General features: G+C 33.9%; 2 protein-coding genes across 2 annotated transcripts in view; one reads left to right on the forward strand and one right to left on the reverse strand.

The window, feature by feature from the left end:
- Nucleotides 1-5,565: 5,565 nt before the first annotated feature.
- Nucleotides 5,566-6,042, reverse strand: LOC112685948. Its single transcript, XM_025558021.1, has 2 exons — nt 5,973-6,042; nt 5,566-5,708 (listed from the first exon to the last, which is right to left on the reverse strand). Exons 1-2 carry the CDS (start codon nt 6,040-6,042, stop codon nt 5,566-5,568), a joined length of 213 nt encoding a protein of 70 aa, XP_025413806.1.
- Nucleotides 6,043-10,521: 4,479 nt separating this feature from the next.
- LOC112685976 (homeobox protein SIX6-like) overlaps nt 10,522-13,314 on the forward strand; it is a 42,840-nt gene continuing 40,047 nt past the window's right edge. Inside the window, exon 1 of the mRNA XM_025558052.1 lies at nt 10,522-11,669. Within this exon, the coding sequence (XP_025413837.1) occupies nt 10,966-11,669 (704 nt within the window). The 5' untranslated portion in view covers nt 10,522-10,965. The remainder of the gene's footprint in view (nt 11,670-13,314) is intronic.

Genomic DNA, 13,314 nt, shown 5'->3' on the forward strand with positions numbered 1-13,314 from the left:
AGCGTTTATTGTGCTTTTGCATGTGAATTCGGCTGTAGGTTCAATTCTATTTTTTATGTTAGTGCAGAAAGAACTAAAATCGTTTATTTTGGTTTTGATAAATATTGGTGGTGAATTTTTTTCTAATGGAGCTGGGACGTCTTCGCCCATTGACTCAATTTGATCATCTTTGTCAACTTGAGAGAGAATTTTTAAGATTTTTAATAAAATCGTAATTATCAATTAAATTAGATGCACACATTACGAGTGCAGGACATCGAATGTTCTAGAAATATAAATATAAGATCTTTATTTGTATTTATATTTATAATATTCATCATTAGTTATCATGTAAATTCTACCAATGGCAGTGTCCATTTTTATTCCTGGCCAACCTGGAACATCTTTTCCCCGTCTTCTCTTTAACCAGCCTCTGCTATCATCCCAGGTATAATAAGAAGGAACTTCATGATAGAACAGTGTTTTCGCAAAATCATCATGTGAACACAGTTCAAAAAATGCAGTTAGTGTCGTTTTTCTTGGATTTTCAATAACTTGATGAAGGTTATTAGTATTAAAGAAAACACGCTGTCCATTTTCTAGATGAACAGCCAAGTGCTGAACTGTCGAATCTCTACCATGGATTTCAAAATTGAAAATTCTCCAAAACTTATATACTTATATATTACAATACTTCTATACTTATATACATTTCATTCATCTTCAGATGAACTACTATCATCATTTTCTGAGTCACGCTTACTGTCAGCACCATAGCTTGTTTTAGTTTCCAGTATTTTCAACTTAAAATATAACTCTAAATCTTCAGGAGATAGAGATTTTAAAAATATTTCCATCTTCTTTTGATATTGCGTTACACGTTTTTCATATTCATTCTCATACACTACGTGCCGCCATCCTGTTATACAATTCCACTGATCTAAGTTTTTAATCGAGTGTTTTTCTTTTGGCGGATCACTTTTATAAAGCTCAAAGGCATTATTATACGGTAAAGGTTTTGGTTCATTTTTGAATATATTTAAGTGATATCTTGGCTTTTTTGTATTTGCTTCACTTACGGTCTGAAAATGATAAATTAATTGTATTTACTGATACCTCATATTCTAAATATTAATTATTATCAGAAGACCATATTTATAATATTGCTTTTTACCTTATGAATCAATTCATTTTTATTATCTTGACGTCTGCGTCGATTATTCAAATCCTTAGAGGGTACTGCCACTTTTCGTTTTTTAGAAAAACTCTGAATTATGTTATCAGACTTTCTTTTCCTCTTCAAATCCATTATTATTTGACACAGTATTATCTCGTTAAATATGAACGGTTCGACAAAAAGTTTTAATCGTTCAGATTAATACTGGTAATAAATTCTTTAACGGTTATTCGTGCGAATGACCAACTAAAGACGAAACATCGAGGATTTATTATTTTATATAGTTTTTTTAACTATAATCTAAATACCATAACAACACATTTTCAAGTTAAATACAAAATTAAATCAGATGTTTTATGAATATTAATAAAAAATATTAATAAAAAGTTTATATCTTACCTTGAAATTAAAAAATGTTAATTTATAGAAAGAAACTGAGCCGGTGGCTCAGGTAAAAACAAAAACTCCGGCTCGTACTTTGATGCTTACGGACGGCGATTTTTTTTTTTTTTGTTAAAAAGCACTTAAAATTTTTAGTTTTTTCAACACTTTTCGGAACAAAAACGATTAAGAATTTATTTAGATTTTTAATAAAATCGTAATTATCAATTAGATGTACACATTACGAGTGCGGGACATCGAATTTTCCATTTTTTGAACGAGTTTTTCTCGACCTTTCTAAATATATTTAAATATATTTAAATATTATTAATATTTTACATATAAATATTTTTTTACGTCTGTCGTTCTCCGTTCGCTATTACAGCAACATATTATTTTTTTTTCGAAAATTCATGTATCTTTGATCATCGTCTGCCATTACGGAACACATAAAAAATAATTTGTATCGCCCTTTGCCATCGCGGGCGGCAGTTATTATCATTCTTATTAAACATTTTTGTGACGAGCTACCAAAAAAAAATTATTGCCAGCAACCAAATCACACCGTATTGCGAGTTATATTTATTAATTTAAATTGCTATTTACGTGTTCTGTAAATGGTCTTTCTTTTCTTCATCGTCATCTCCGTGGTCTGGTCTCCAACTAGCATAAGTTCACCAATACCCAGCATGGTTACCGTCAATCGTAGTGTTACCATCTTCATCATCGTCTACCATAGTTAGTTAATTTGTGTCCCGAGTGTTTAGTATCAGTGATTATTTTTCCGATTCGTGTGCGCTCTGTGGTCATTGCACTAAATAGACCTGACTGCAGAGACATCCCTTTCCTCTAATAACTAACTTCAGGTTCCCCACTCCTGTGCGTAAACTCTTATTCCTTATTCCCCGTAATGTTAAACATTCATCTCCCGTCCGAGTCGTCGTCGTTCGGTGTATGTAGGGTTGCACGAATGGCGTATTTCAGGCGTAAGAATACATGCACATCTTATTATCACATAAACACATCGTCCACTCGTGTTCGTATTATTTATAATTTTGAATCAAAAGGGGTTCTAGGTTTAAAAATCCCATTGCTGTTTTTTCCTAAACATCGACTAAAAGCTTACGGCTGCAGTTGTGTTGCATTACTATTGGTGCACTAATTAATTGTATTAAACTTGTTAACAAGTAAAAAATATTATACAATGTTATTTAATGTATAATATATGAAAATATAAATGTTCGATTATATATTATTATAGATATCCGCTAATAGAATTAAATACGGGTTTTTATCGAAATATGTTGGATAAAAGAATAAATACACAGGTAAATAAAAATAAAATCTCATAAAATGTATTAAATGAGCAATATTTAATCGGTTTATTGTAAACAGTAATTTTAAATACATTTGTATACTTGGTTTTTCGAATATAAATTTAAATTATTACGCCTCCAAAGTTAGTTCAAACTATATAAATACACGTGCATTAAATACTTATATATTTATAGGTTAACCCTTTAATATAGTTTTACTCAAATAATTATGTAACATGTTTTGATAAAATCGTGCAAGTAGGTATTCTGTTCTGTTGATTTCGATCACATGTATACGGATTTATATATTTATTTTCTCAAATAATGTTACTCATATAAAATCTTTTTGTTTTATTTTTATTTGTATTTCTCTGTTAAATATTAATTCATCGTATGTTATCATACTACCATTATTGCATATGATTATAAACCACACGTTAAATAAATAAATTAATGTGTTATTATTAAAGATCTAAAATGATCCGTGTCTGTTTCTGGAATAAAATATGTACGTATTATGTTGAACTTTTCTATTCTGTCGTTAACAAGAATGGGTGATAATTTATTTTTATTAGCCATAATATTGTTAACGATCGATTAGGAAATAATTGCTATTTAAAGCCAAATACATGTACCATACTACAATTACTACGTTTACATGATAAGAGTTAAGCCGTTCTTAAATTTAACCGATTTTATTCTAAGTCAATTTAAATTGCCTGACTTGTTTACATGTGAGTAAAATTAAAGTACATAATTTTCATTATTCCATGGAATTGGTATTTCTTCCAGATCCATTATTATTTTTAATATTTATTAATTATCAATAATCAAATATTTAAATATTAAAAATTGTAATTTATTTCTTAAATTTTAAATATTTTTTTTTGTTTATAATTTAAAAACTTATTTAATATGAATTCTATACAAGCAATTGTTTGTTTAAACCTGTATAAAATTAAATACGAGGCACATCGCAGTAAATTTAAACTCTTCCCGCTCAATATTTGATGTTTCCAACATCCCAGCGATGTCGGTTTTAAGTTATATTTGAAACATCTGTGATAGGTACACTTGTTATAAGATAACGATATTTATTTATAACACTCAACTATATTATAGCCACCGCGGGTGTTGGCAGTGTCAGTGTTTATAATAATGAAAAAAATAAATGAGATTCTACGAATTTGTCATCCAAATATACTAGATTAGGTTATTTATAAATACTTAATTTTGTAATTTTGTATGAATTCGTTCAATTTTAGCGTATCCTGAAACTTGTCAAAAATATAATGATAAGCATCACAGTTTCTTAAAAAATTTTTTACTAATTATGGTTTTCTATATGGTTCACAATTTTTTACGTATAACGTTTATTCTAACTTGTAACTATTTTCTCTGGTTCGCTTTCAAGTTCTTATCGTACAATCAAATTACACAGCTGCCTTCTCCCAAAATTATCTAATAAGCCACTTTCTTTATACTTGAACAGAATAGCTTTTCCTTCATTTGAATTTTTCAAATAATTAAGTACATTCTGACCCTAAAATACAAAATCATTATATTCAAATAATACAAATATTTAAATAAGATAGTTAATAATTACTGGCAGTTTTGAAGAATGACATGTTACATCTACATTTGAGTATTGAACATATATCTGATTTGAATTAGATGATTAGATGTTTGTCTTAGTATCTGTTGATTAACAGAAGAGTCAAGAGGTGTGATGGAAATATTTGAGTTTGATGGACTTAATATAAAACCTGTATCACTTCCTAATGATGAAGTAGTTGGTGATTCAACATCAAGATTCAAAGGAGAAGATATGTCCTATATCAAAATCAATAAAGCATTAATTTAAATCAAAAACATAACTGAATATTAAACCATTTATGTATAAATTAATATTATATAATGGAATCTAAATTAAACAAACTTTTATTAAACAAAACTCTCAATAAAACGAATTTAACGAAACATAATATTTTCCATTCAAAAATGTTCTCTTAAACAAAAAATCAAATTAATTCAGTATTATTGTTGACATTTCATCAAGGATTTTAGCACACCACTGTAACAAATGTAACAGATTACTTCTTTAATTATTTTAATAATTGCAAGAATTTTTATAGTCAAAATGGTAAGTACAAAAGTTGATCAACAAGATATCAAAAAGTTTTTTGACAAAAAAAAAAAAAAAATGTACAATTTACATATGTACCTACCTAAGTTCTTAATATAATTATAATGTATTCGTTTAATTTATTTATATTATACTCATACATTTCACTTATATAATTATTTGAATTTGCATAAATTGTGTACCCTAAAAATGAGTTCTTTAAATGAAAAAAAATGTATTTTAAAAAAAAAAAACCTTTAAGTTTGTTAAATAGAGATTCCACTGTATTATATATAATATTATCATAATAAATAATTAAATTATTTATAATGATTTTAATATTTCAAGTGCAGAAGAGTAGAGAAACCGTACCTAACCTAATCTAATCAAACAGATATTTCTGTATCTCCTCAAATCCTATAGAAGCTTAAAATATAGGTATTTATAAAGAAATATTTATTAAATCACATGTTCAATTATAAAATTAAAATGTTAAGAAAAATATGTTTGAATAATCACCCTGTATTAACCTAATTAATTGAAATAATTACAATATAAGTTTCTGTGCTCACCATCATAAATGTAGTTTAAGTATCATTGGTTAAATCTAGTAATTTTCTCCATTCATCTACATTTGCCTTAATTTTTGCTCTATGACCGATTTTAGGAACAAGTTCTTTCATCATATCTTCAGTTAAAATGTTCAAACAAGTAATGTCTATGCCTTCATCTAACAGTAGAGAAATTTGAGTAAAATATATAGGAACAAAATACCTATGTTTTTTTTTTAACTAACATTACCAATCATAAAACATTAGTTTTAAACTCAGCTGCATTAATTCTTAATTAACTGTTTTGTATCTAAATTATATATCTATCGTTGTATGACAGGTAAAACACAGAATATATTCCGTACAAATAAATATTTTTAAGTATTATATAATTACATATTTTGAATGAATTTTAGATACATATTACATAGTTAGGTACTTACTTTGAAAAACATCAATATATTGTTCCAGGCCCCAAGCCTTCAACATATCCGCAATATCAGCATCGGCCATAATAATAGGATCCATTACACATATTGTGTAACATAGCAATTTGAAATTAACAAAAATACTTTTGTACTGTTTACAGATTCAATGCTTCTTTAACAAAAATGTGTTTGTACTCAAAATATATCATTAACAGAACTTATATTGTAACTATATCAAATAGGTTTTGTAATTATTACTAAAAAGTGGGTGGACCTAAATATTAGACCATTGCAACTACTAAATATCTTTCAACCAAATAATTCGGTAAATTATTTTTTTTCCGTGCGCAGTTCAATCAATTTTCTATCACTTTCCTATGTTTGAAACTACCCATGGCCCATTAGATAATATCAGCTCTTTTAGACAAAATCATATAATTCAAGTCTTTAAAATTTGGTGGGATAAATTATTAAATTTTATAAAGAAGGTATCTAAAAAAAAAATATTAAAATAATTGTTATTATTATAGGTTTGTTACAATTGGTTGTTTGATGGATGTTTTTAGAGTGATGTTTAAAGGACAGTTCACGTGTGACGTCCGTAACGTACGCATCAGCCGCTGCGCTCCTCCTTCGTTTATTTATTTTATCAAATTCTGATATTTATTTTCACTCAATTTTTGAACCAAATAGTTGTAAAACTGATTTTTAAACATACTTATGTTTAGTCAGCAAAAATCTGTCTTTAATAACAAAATGTAAAGCTATTTTTCTTTCCTATAAGAAAAATGGAATACTAACTTTCTTATAATATTGTCATTAAACGTCGTCTATCGCGTTCGTTTTATCGTGCGTCATTACATCACATGTCGTAACCGTGTCGCGCGGTGGTTGCGACTTCGACCTCTTCACTAGTCACTAATATGCTGCAATCAAACAACATAAATAATAATAAACACAAATACAACCAAAATAATTTCAATAATACAAACTATCGCAATCAACAGTCGACTATCATCAGTACTCAAGTAGCCGGTAATATTATGGACGATAACTTGAATGACAGATGAACCGTAGTTATAGATTCAAAAAAAAATTATGGTTAAAGGAACTATTCTAATTATTCTGAACAAAACTCGCCAAAAACACCGACAAATAAAAACAAAAAATTTTCTTTACCACTAATCGCTACGAGATACTATCTCAAATCGATTAAATCGATTCTGTACAGTCATCTTCAAAGTCTTAGTTGAATGATACCCACATTTCTGATGCTCTTCAAAATCCTATAAAATCCATTAACATTGGAACTAAAACTCCTCTACCCCCACCAATTTTTATTAGGGATGTAATAGAATTTGCGTCCGCTGTGGTGCATTTCATACGTCGTCGGCCTGTTTAAATTTCCGCGATGTCCCATAGGTACAATCTTTTAAAACCAAATCACCCAGAAAATACTGCTTATGGAGGTGCTGTGATTTACGTTAAATCCTTATTATTCCAAACTCTTCCAAACTTCTGCCAACCCTATTTACAGTCTTGTACCATATTACTACATCTAAATAACATTCCAACTAATATAACAACAATATGGTCCCCACCACGTCATAGCATAACTATCCAAAATTATATCGATTTCTTTAGCACTCTTAATCATAATTTTATAATATAGGTGGAGATTACAATACTAAGCATTATAGTTGGGGCTGTCGTACAAATAATCCTGGAGGCATGGTCTTTCACAACTTTATAAACCAAAAAGGCTACAATATTCAAGCTCCACCAGGTCCAACATACTGGCCCACCTCCCTACACAAAAAATTGGATATTTTAGACATTTTTGTTATAAAAACATCGTATAACATATTCTACACGACTATTAATCTTCTCGAACCCACTTCGGATCACTCAGCAATACTTCTGACTGCTAGTGCTATTCCACCAATCCGTTCCTCACTCTTAAATTAAAAGTTTATAAATGTAATCTCTAAATGAACACCTCCGCTCGCTTAAGACATTAATATCTAATAAACACAACAAATTAAACACCAAACTACTCATATACAAATCCTTAATTAGGCCGATGTGGACTTATGGCCTCCAACTCTGAGGCAATGCAAAAAAAATCTAATATAAACGAAATACAAACCTTTCAAAATAAAATCTTACGCACCACAATCACTAATGCCCCACCATATGTGTCCAATTCTACTTTACACACAGATTTAAAAATAAAAAGGGTTCACGCTGAAGCAATTATATTCTATAAACGTTTTCATAACAGATTCCCCTCCCATCCCAACTTCCTCATTTCATATCTAGCCACTCGTACAATTCCTGGTAATCTTTCACGACGACTTAAAAGAAACTGGTGCAGAGACTTCCTTAGTGAATAATAGAAAAAAAAAAATTGAAAAATAAAAACAAATTCAAAAAAAAGGTAGTATTATCACTAGATGGCTTTTTCCCTCACGTATTTCATGTTAAAAAAAATCTATTATCACATATTCTTATTGTGCCTACGGGTACAGATTGTATATTTCTAGTAAAAAAAAAAAAAATGTGTAAAGGACGTTAATTGAAAGACAGCAATGCGGAACATTTACAGTTACATAGACGTTTCTTTAACGCAAAATTAACAAAAATTGCGATGTTCTATGTTTCATTGAACTGCCTGGTAACATTGTTAGAACAAATAAATGCACAGTGGTTAACTATATTTCATTTACAGGATGTCCCAAAACGATTTGACGTTGGACGTAAATTCTAAATAAGCATAAAGCACCATTAAAATATAAAAAACGTTTAAATTAATTTTTAAGTTTTTTAAAACATTTCGGGGGGAGGGCTATAGCCCACTAGGAACCCTCCCTATATACGCCACTGATATCATATTTATATATGTATATTCAAGAGACGGTTTTAAAATTACACTATTTGATGATTAGGTACACGCAGTACTTGACTTAGCAAAATTAATGAAAAGGGGGATTCTGTTTACTTTTAAAAAAGATCTAGGTATATTAAACCGAATGAGAATAGGACACGCATGACTTACACATGTGCACGGATATACCTGATGGAAAATGAAGAAGTTCCCACGTGTGAAGTTTGCGGTGTTGAACTGACTGTTGTAGCTGTAATGTGCGAACAAAGACAAATAAAAAAAAAAAATAAACAAAAAAATAATGACTGTTGAACATATCAAAATCGAATGCCGTAAATATGAACGTGAACGTCAAAACTTCAAAACAGACCCGATCCAGGACATGCATTGGGACCGAAAACCGAAGACAACACTAAAACGATAGCCTTCTTAAAAATTATAAAAATGATTTAAAAAAAAAAAAAAATGTTCATACGTTTAATTGTACTGTAACCATAGACAGTGGCGTAATTGTGGGAGGGAGCAAGTGCCCCCCTGACAAATTTTTGAGAGATAAATGTATAATTTTGCCCCCCCAGATAATCCAACAGTACAAACAGCACCTTTTATTAATGAACTCTTATGGGTATTATTTAACAATATTGGTATCTAATACCTGCTACCTACAATTGATGTTAATCTAAACCACAAAATGAGACTTATGTAAAATAAAATAATTAGATATAGTGTATAAAATTCATACAATAAAAAATGTATAAAATACATACAATAAAAATATGTTTTAAATGGTGAGGGGGAGGGGTGTCGGGGTTTTGGTAACAATAAATGTATTATATTGCCCCCCCCTAGATTTTTACCCAGTTACGCCACTGGCCCATAGATGCTGGTTTTATTTTCTTCGAGATCAATAAAACACCATCGTCGTACGCCGGGAACAGACGCGTTACGGTTGTCGCAAATGACCAAATCGAATCGGTATAGTTAATAACGCGTCTTCGTGTTGGCTAATAAATACTGCGACCGAAGCGAACCTACTCGTTTTCCATGCGAGCGCGAAGATGGGGTGGGAAGGTTCGTATTGATGTCCTGGATTTCGAAATCTGGCGACAACCCTACGCGTAGTAAGGGAAAACGAAACGCGCGATTTATTTAATAACGAAAATAATACGACAACCGTTGTCCGGAGGGACGCGTGGAGGTGGCGGCGTGTACCGTCGTCGCAGGGTCGTTCTGCGGCGAGGGACACGGAACACGTACGGCAGGTATTTTATGTGCACGCACACCGGCCAGACCGTAGCAGACACGCGCACACAGTCTCGCGCAACGCGGCGGCGGCGGCGTGTACGTGCGGGTGCGTGCGCGCGCGCCTACTCGTGTGCATAGGTGTGGTTGCGAGCGCTACCGAACACGGTTTTTGTTTGTGGAAATCCCCACCCGAGCCGTATATCAATCACTGCGCGGAGCGCCCGCCACCGCCGCGGTGTAACCTATACGGTGAAGGGGGGGACGGCGTACGGGATACGCCCGCGCCGGATTGGCCGTGGCCATGGCGACGGGCGGCTAATCATGGGCGGGGCCACGGGCGTCCGGCGGCGGCGCGCGAGTGTCACCGTCGTCCGGGGCGGCGGCGGCGGTAGGAGGAGCGGCAACGACACCGTCCGCCGGCGGCCGCGGCGCACCAGTAGTATTCGGCCGGTCAACGATACACCGATGATCTGACGCAAACGATATCCCCCTCCCTCCCGGACGATACGCACGCACGCACCAGACGACGACGAACCGGCACACACGTAAACGCACCGCACGCGCGCACGCACATCGCCGTACAGCCGCGCGCAGTGCACACGTACGACGCCGCCGCCGCCGCTGCTGCCGCCGCATTCGCACCGCTCGACCGTGTACGGAACACGCGCGCGCGTTCGCCCCGTTGTACCCGTGCGCCGACTAACCCGGTAACGTGTGAACACCGCGTCCGTTCTAAGTGCGTCTCCGGTTCGATCGCGCCGCACGTCGTCGTCGTCGGTTTCGGTACGTTCCGCGCAACAAACGACAAACGCCGCCGCCAAGCGTAACGGTTCGCGGCCCCGGTGTTCGCGCGTGGCATGTGAGATACACACCGCGATGGCACTGGGCATATCTTCGACGCCCACCGACTCGTCGTCGGGACGGGGTTCGCCGGTCAGCCCGGTCAGCAGCCCGGTCACGCCGCTGGCCACGCGGCTCGCGCCCATGCCGCCCATGGTGCCCAACCCGATGTTCGGTCTGCCCATGCTCAACTTCAGCGTGTCCCAGGTGGCCAGCGTGTGCGAGACGCTCGAGGACAGCGGCGACATCGAGCGACTCGCCCGGTTCCTGTGGTCGTTGCCCGTCGCCCATCCGAACATCGTCGAGCTGAACAAGAACGAGGCCGTGCTCCGGGCCCGCGCCATCGTGTCCTTCCACAGCGGCAACTACCGTGACATGTACACCATACTCGAGCACCATAAGTTCACCAAGGACTCGCACGGCAAGCTGCAGGCCATGTGGCTGGAGGCGCACTACCAGGAGGCCGAGAAGCTGCGCGGCCGGCCGTTGGGCCCCGTCGACAAGTACCGCGTTCGCAAGAAGTTCCCGCTGCCCCGGACCATATGGGACGGCGAGCAGAAGACCCATTGCTTCAAGGAGCGCACGCGCAGCCTGCTCCGCGAGTGGTACCTCCAGGACCCGTACCCGAACCCCACCAAGAAGAAGGAACTGGCCCAGGCCACCGGGCTGACACCCACCCAGGTGGGCAACTGGTTCAAGAACCGCAGGCAACGCGACCGGGCGGCCGCGGCCAAGAACAGGTAAGCACATCTGATCCGACTAATGTTTTTTGCACGCGCGCTTATATCTAATGAAATGGTACAGCACTGTTTTGCGTATACATATCGTTTTGTACCGTCGTACCGTATATCATTCGTTTTTTTTACAGACGTTTTTTACGAAAAAAGTTTATAACTTGCGAGAGGCTCTATAGGCTCTATAACGTATACGTTATTGGAATTCATTATATTCGCTGCTACACGTTTGAGTGACTATTGTTTTTTTTCCTTTTTTTTAAAAACAACTACGGTGGGTGTTGTCACGTTCAGCCGCACAGATTTTCCGAATTTACAAAATATTTTAGTTCTACTCGAATAATTTAACCGCGATCATCTTTATGGTATACTTTTTTTCGTGGCTTTTGTAATATTTAATGCGAACAATCGATTTAAATTAATTTACGAGGTATTTAATTTTACGAGGTATACCTCGTACTTGAGTTTATTACAATTGCACTATGCATAATATTATACGTACACGTATAAATATAAACGTTTTTTCGGATTACGTACGTATGAATATTGCTTAGATTATTTTTTTAACAATACAATAAAATGTTTTGTTAAAAAAAACTGCATAAAATAAATATAATGGTAACTGAATGCCTGCGTCTGAAATTTCGAAAAATACCACTTAACGGATTAAATTTTTTTTTTTATTATAAAATAATTTTAATTATTAATTCTTATACGTTTATTAATTATATTAATGATACCGTGTAGTGAAATAATATTTCTAAAATAATTTAAAAATAAATTATGAATCTTAAAATACACATTGTAGAACAAATATAGAGAAGATAAAGTTGCTCGTTTTTTATGTCTAATAAAAAATATGGTAAATGTTTTTTCAATTATAAAATTCTTGCACAATTATGATACGATAAAAATATTAAAATACGTATCTTACTTTGAGATATTATAAAATGTGACGGATAAAACGGCTTGAATTTAATTTTTAAATAATTGGTCAATAAAATAAATTGCCGTTGGTGAGGATTTATCGTTTTACAAATCATTCCGCTTAAAAACATTATTATAATAAATGTAAAACATTTAAATATATTTAAATCGTATACTTTTTCGTTCATTCATTACAAATTAAGCGTGAATGCATTATATACTACGGATTCGTATAGTAGAGTGTATCATGTTAAATATTCAGTATACATAATATGTTTATACCTACATTTTATTATAATATATTATTATTATTATATTATAATCATAAAATTATGCACACACAGTGACAGAAGACAAATTCTTGTTTATATCTTGATCAAAAATTTGGTTTAAGAATATAATAATATAATAAAAAAAAAGTAATAATAATAATAAAAAAACAAAAGGAGAAAGAAACAGGTTTTTATTTTTATGAACGAATGAGCAAATGTCTTTCCTGAACGCCGTACGGCAGGTGGCACACAATATATATATATACCTGTATATAATAGGAAATCAATAACAATTATACAAATATTTATGCGTGTATTTAACTTTCACGGATAGAACATGAGGGGTGCGTGTATAATTATGGTGTTTTATTTTTTAACATATTTTCTTGAACGTCACGCAAATTAATACCGTGTTAACGATAAAAATAAAAATATAAATAAAAATATGAATA

The sequence above is a fragment of the Sipha flava genome, unplaced genomic scaffold (genome assembly GCF_003268045.1).
Source record: "Sipha flava isolate LNK unplaced genomic scaffold, YSA_version1 299_pilon_pilon, whole genome shotgun sequence".
NCBI classification, from domain to species: Eukaryota; Metazoa; Arthropoda; class Insecta; order Hemiptera; family Aphididae; genus Sipha; species Sipha flava.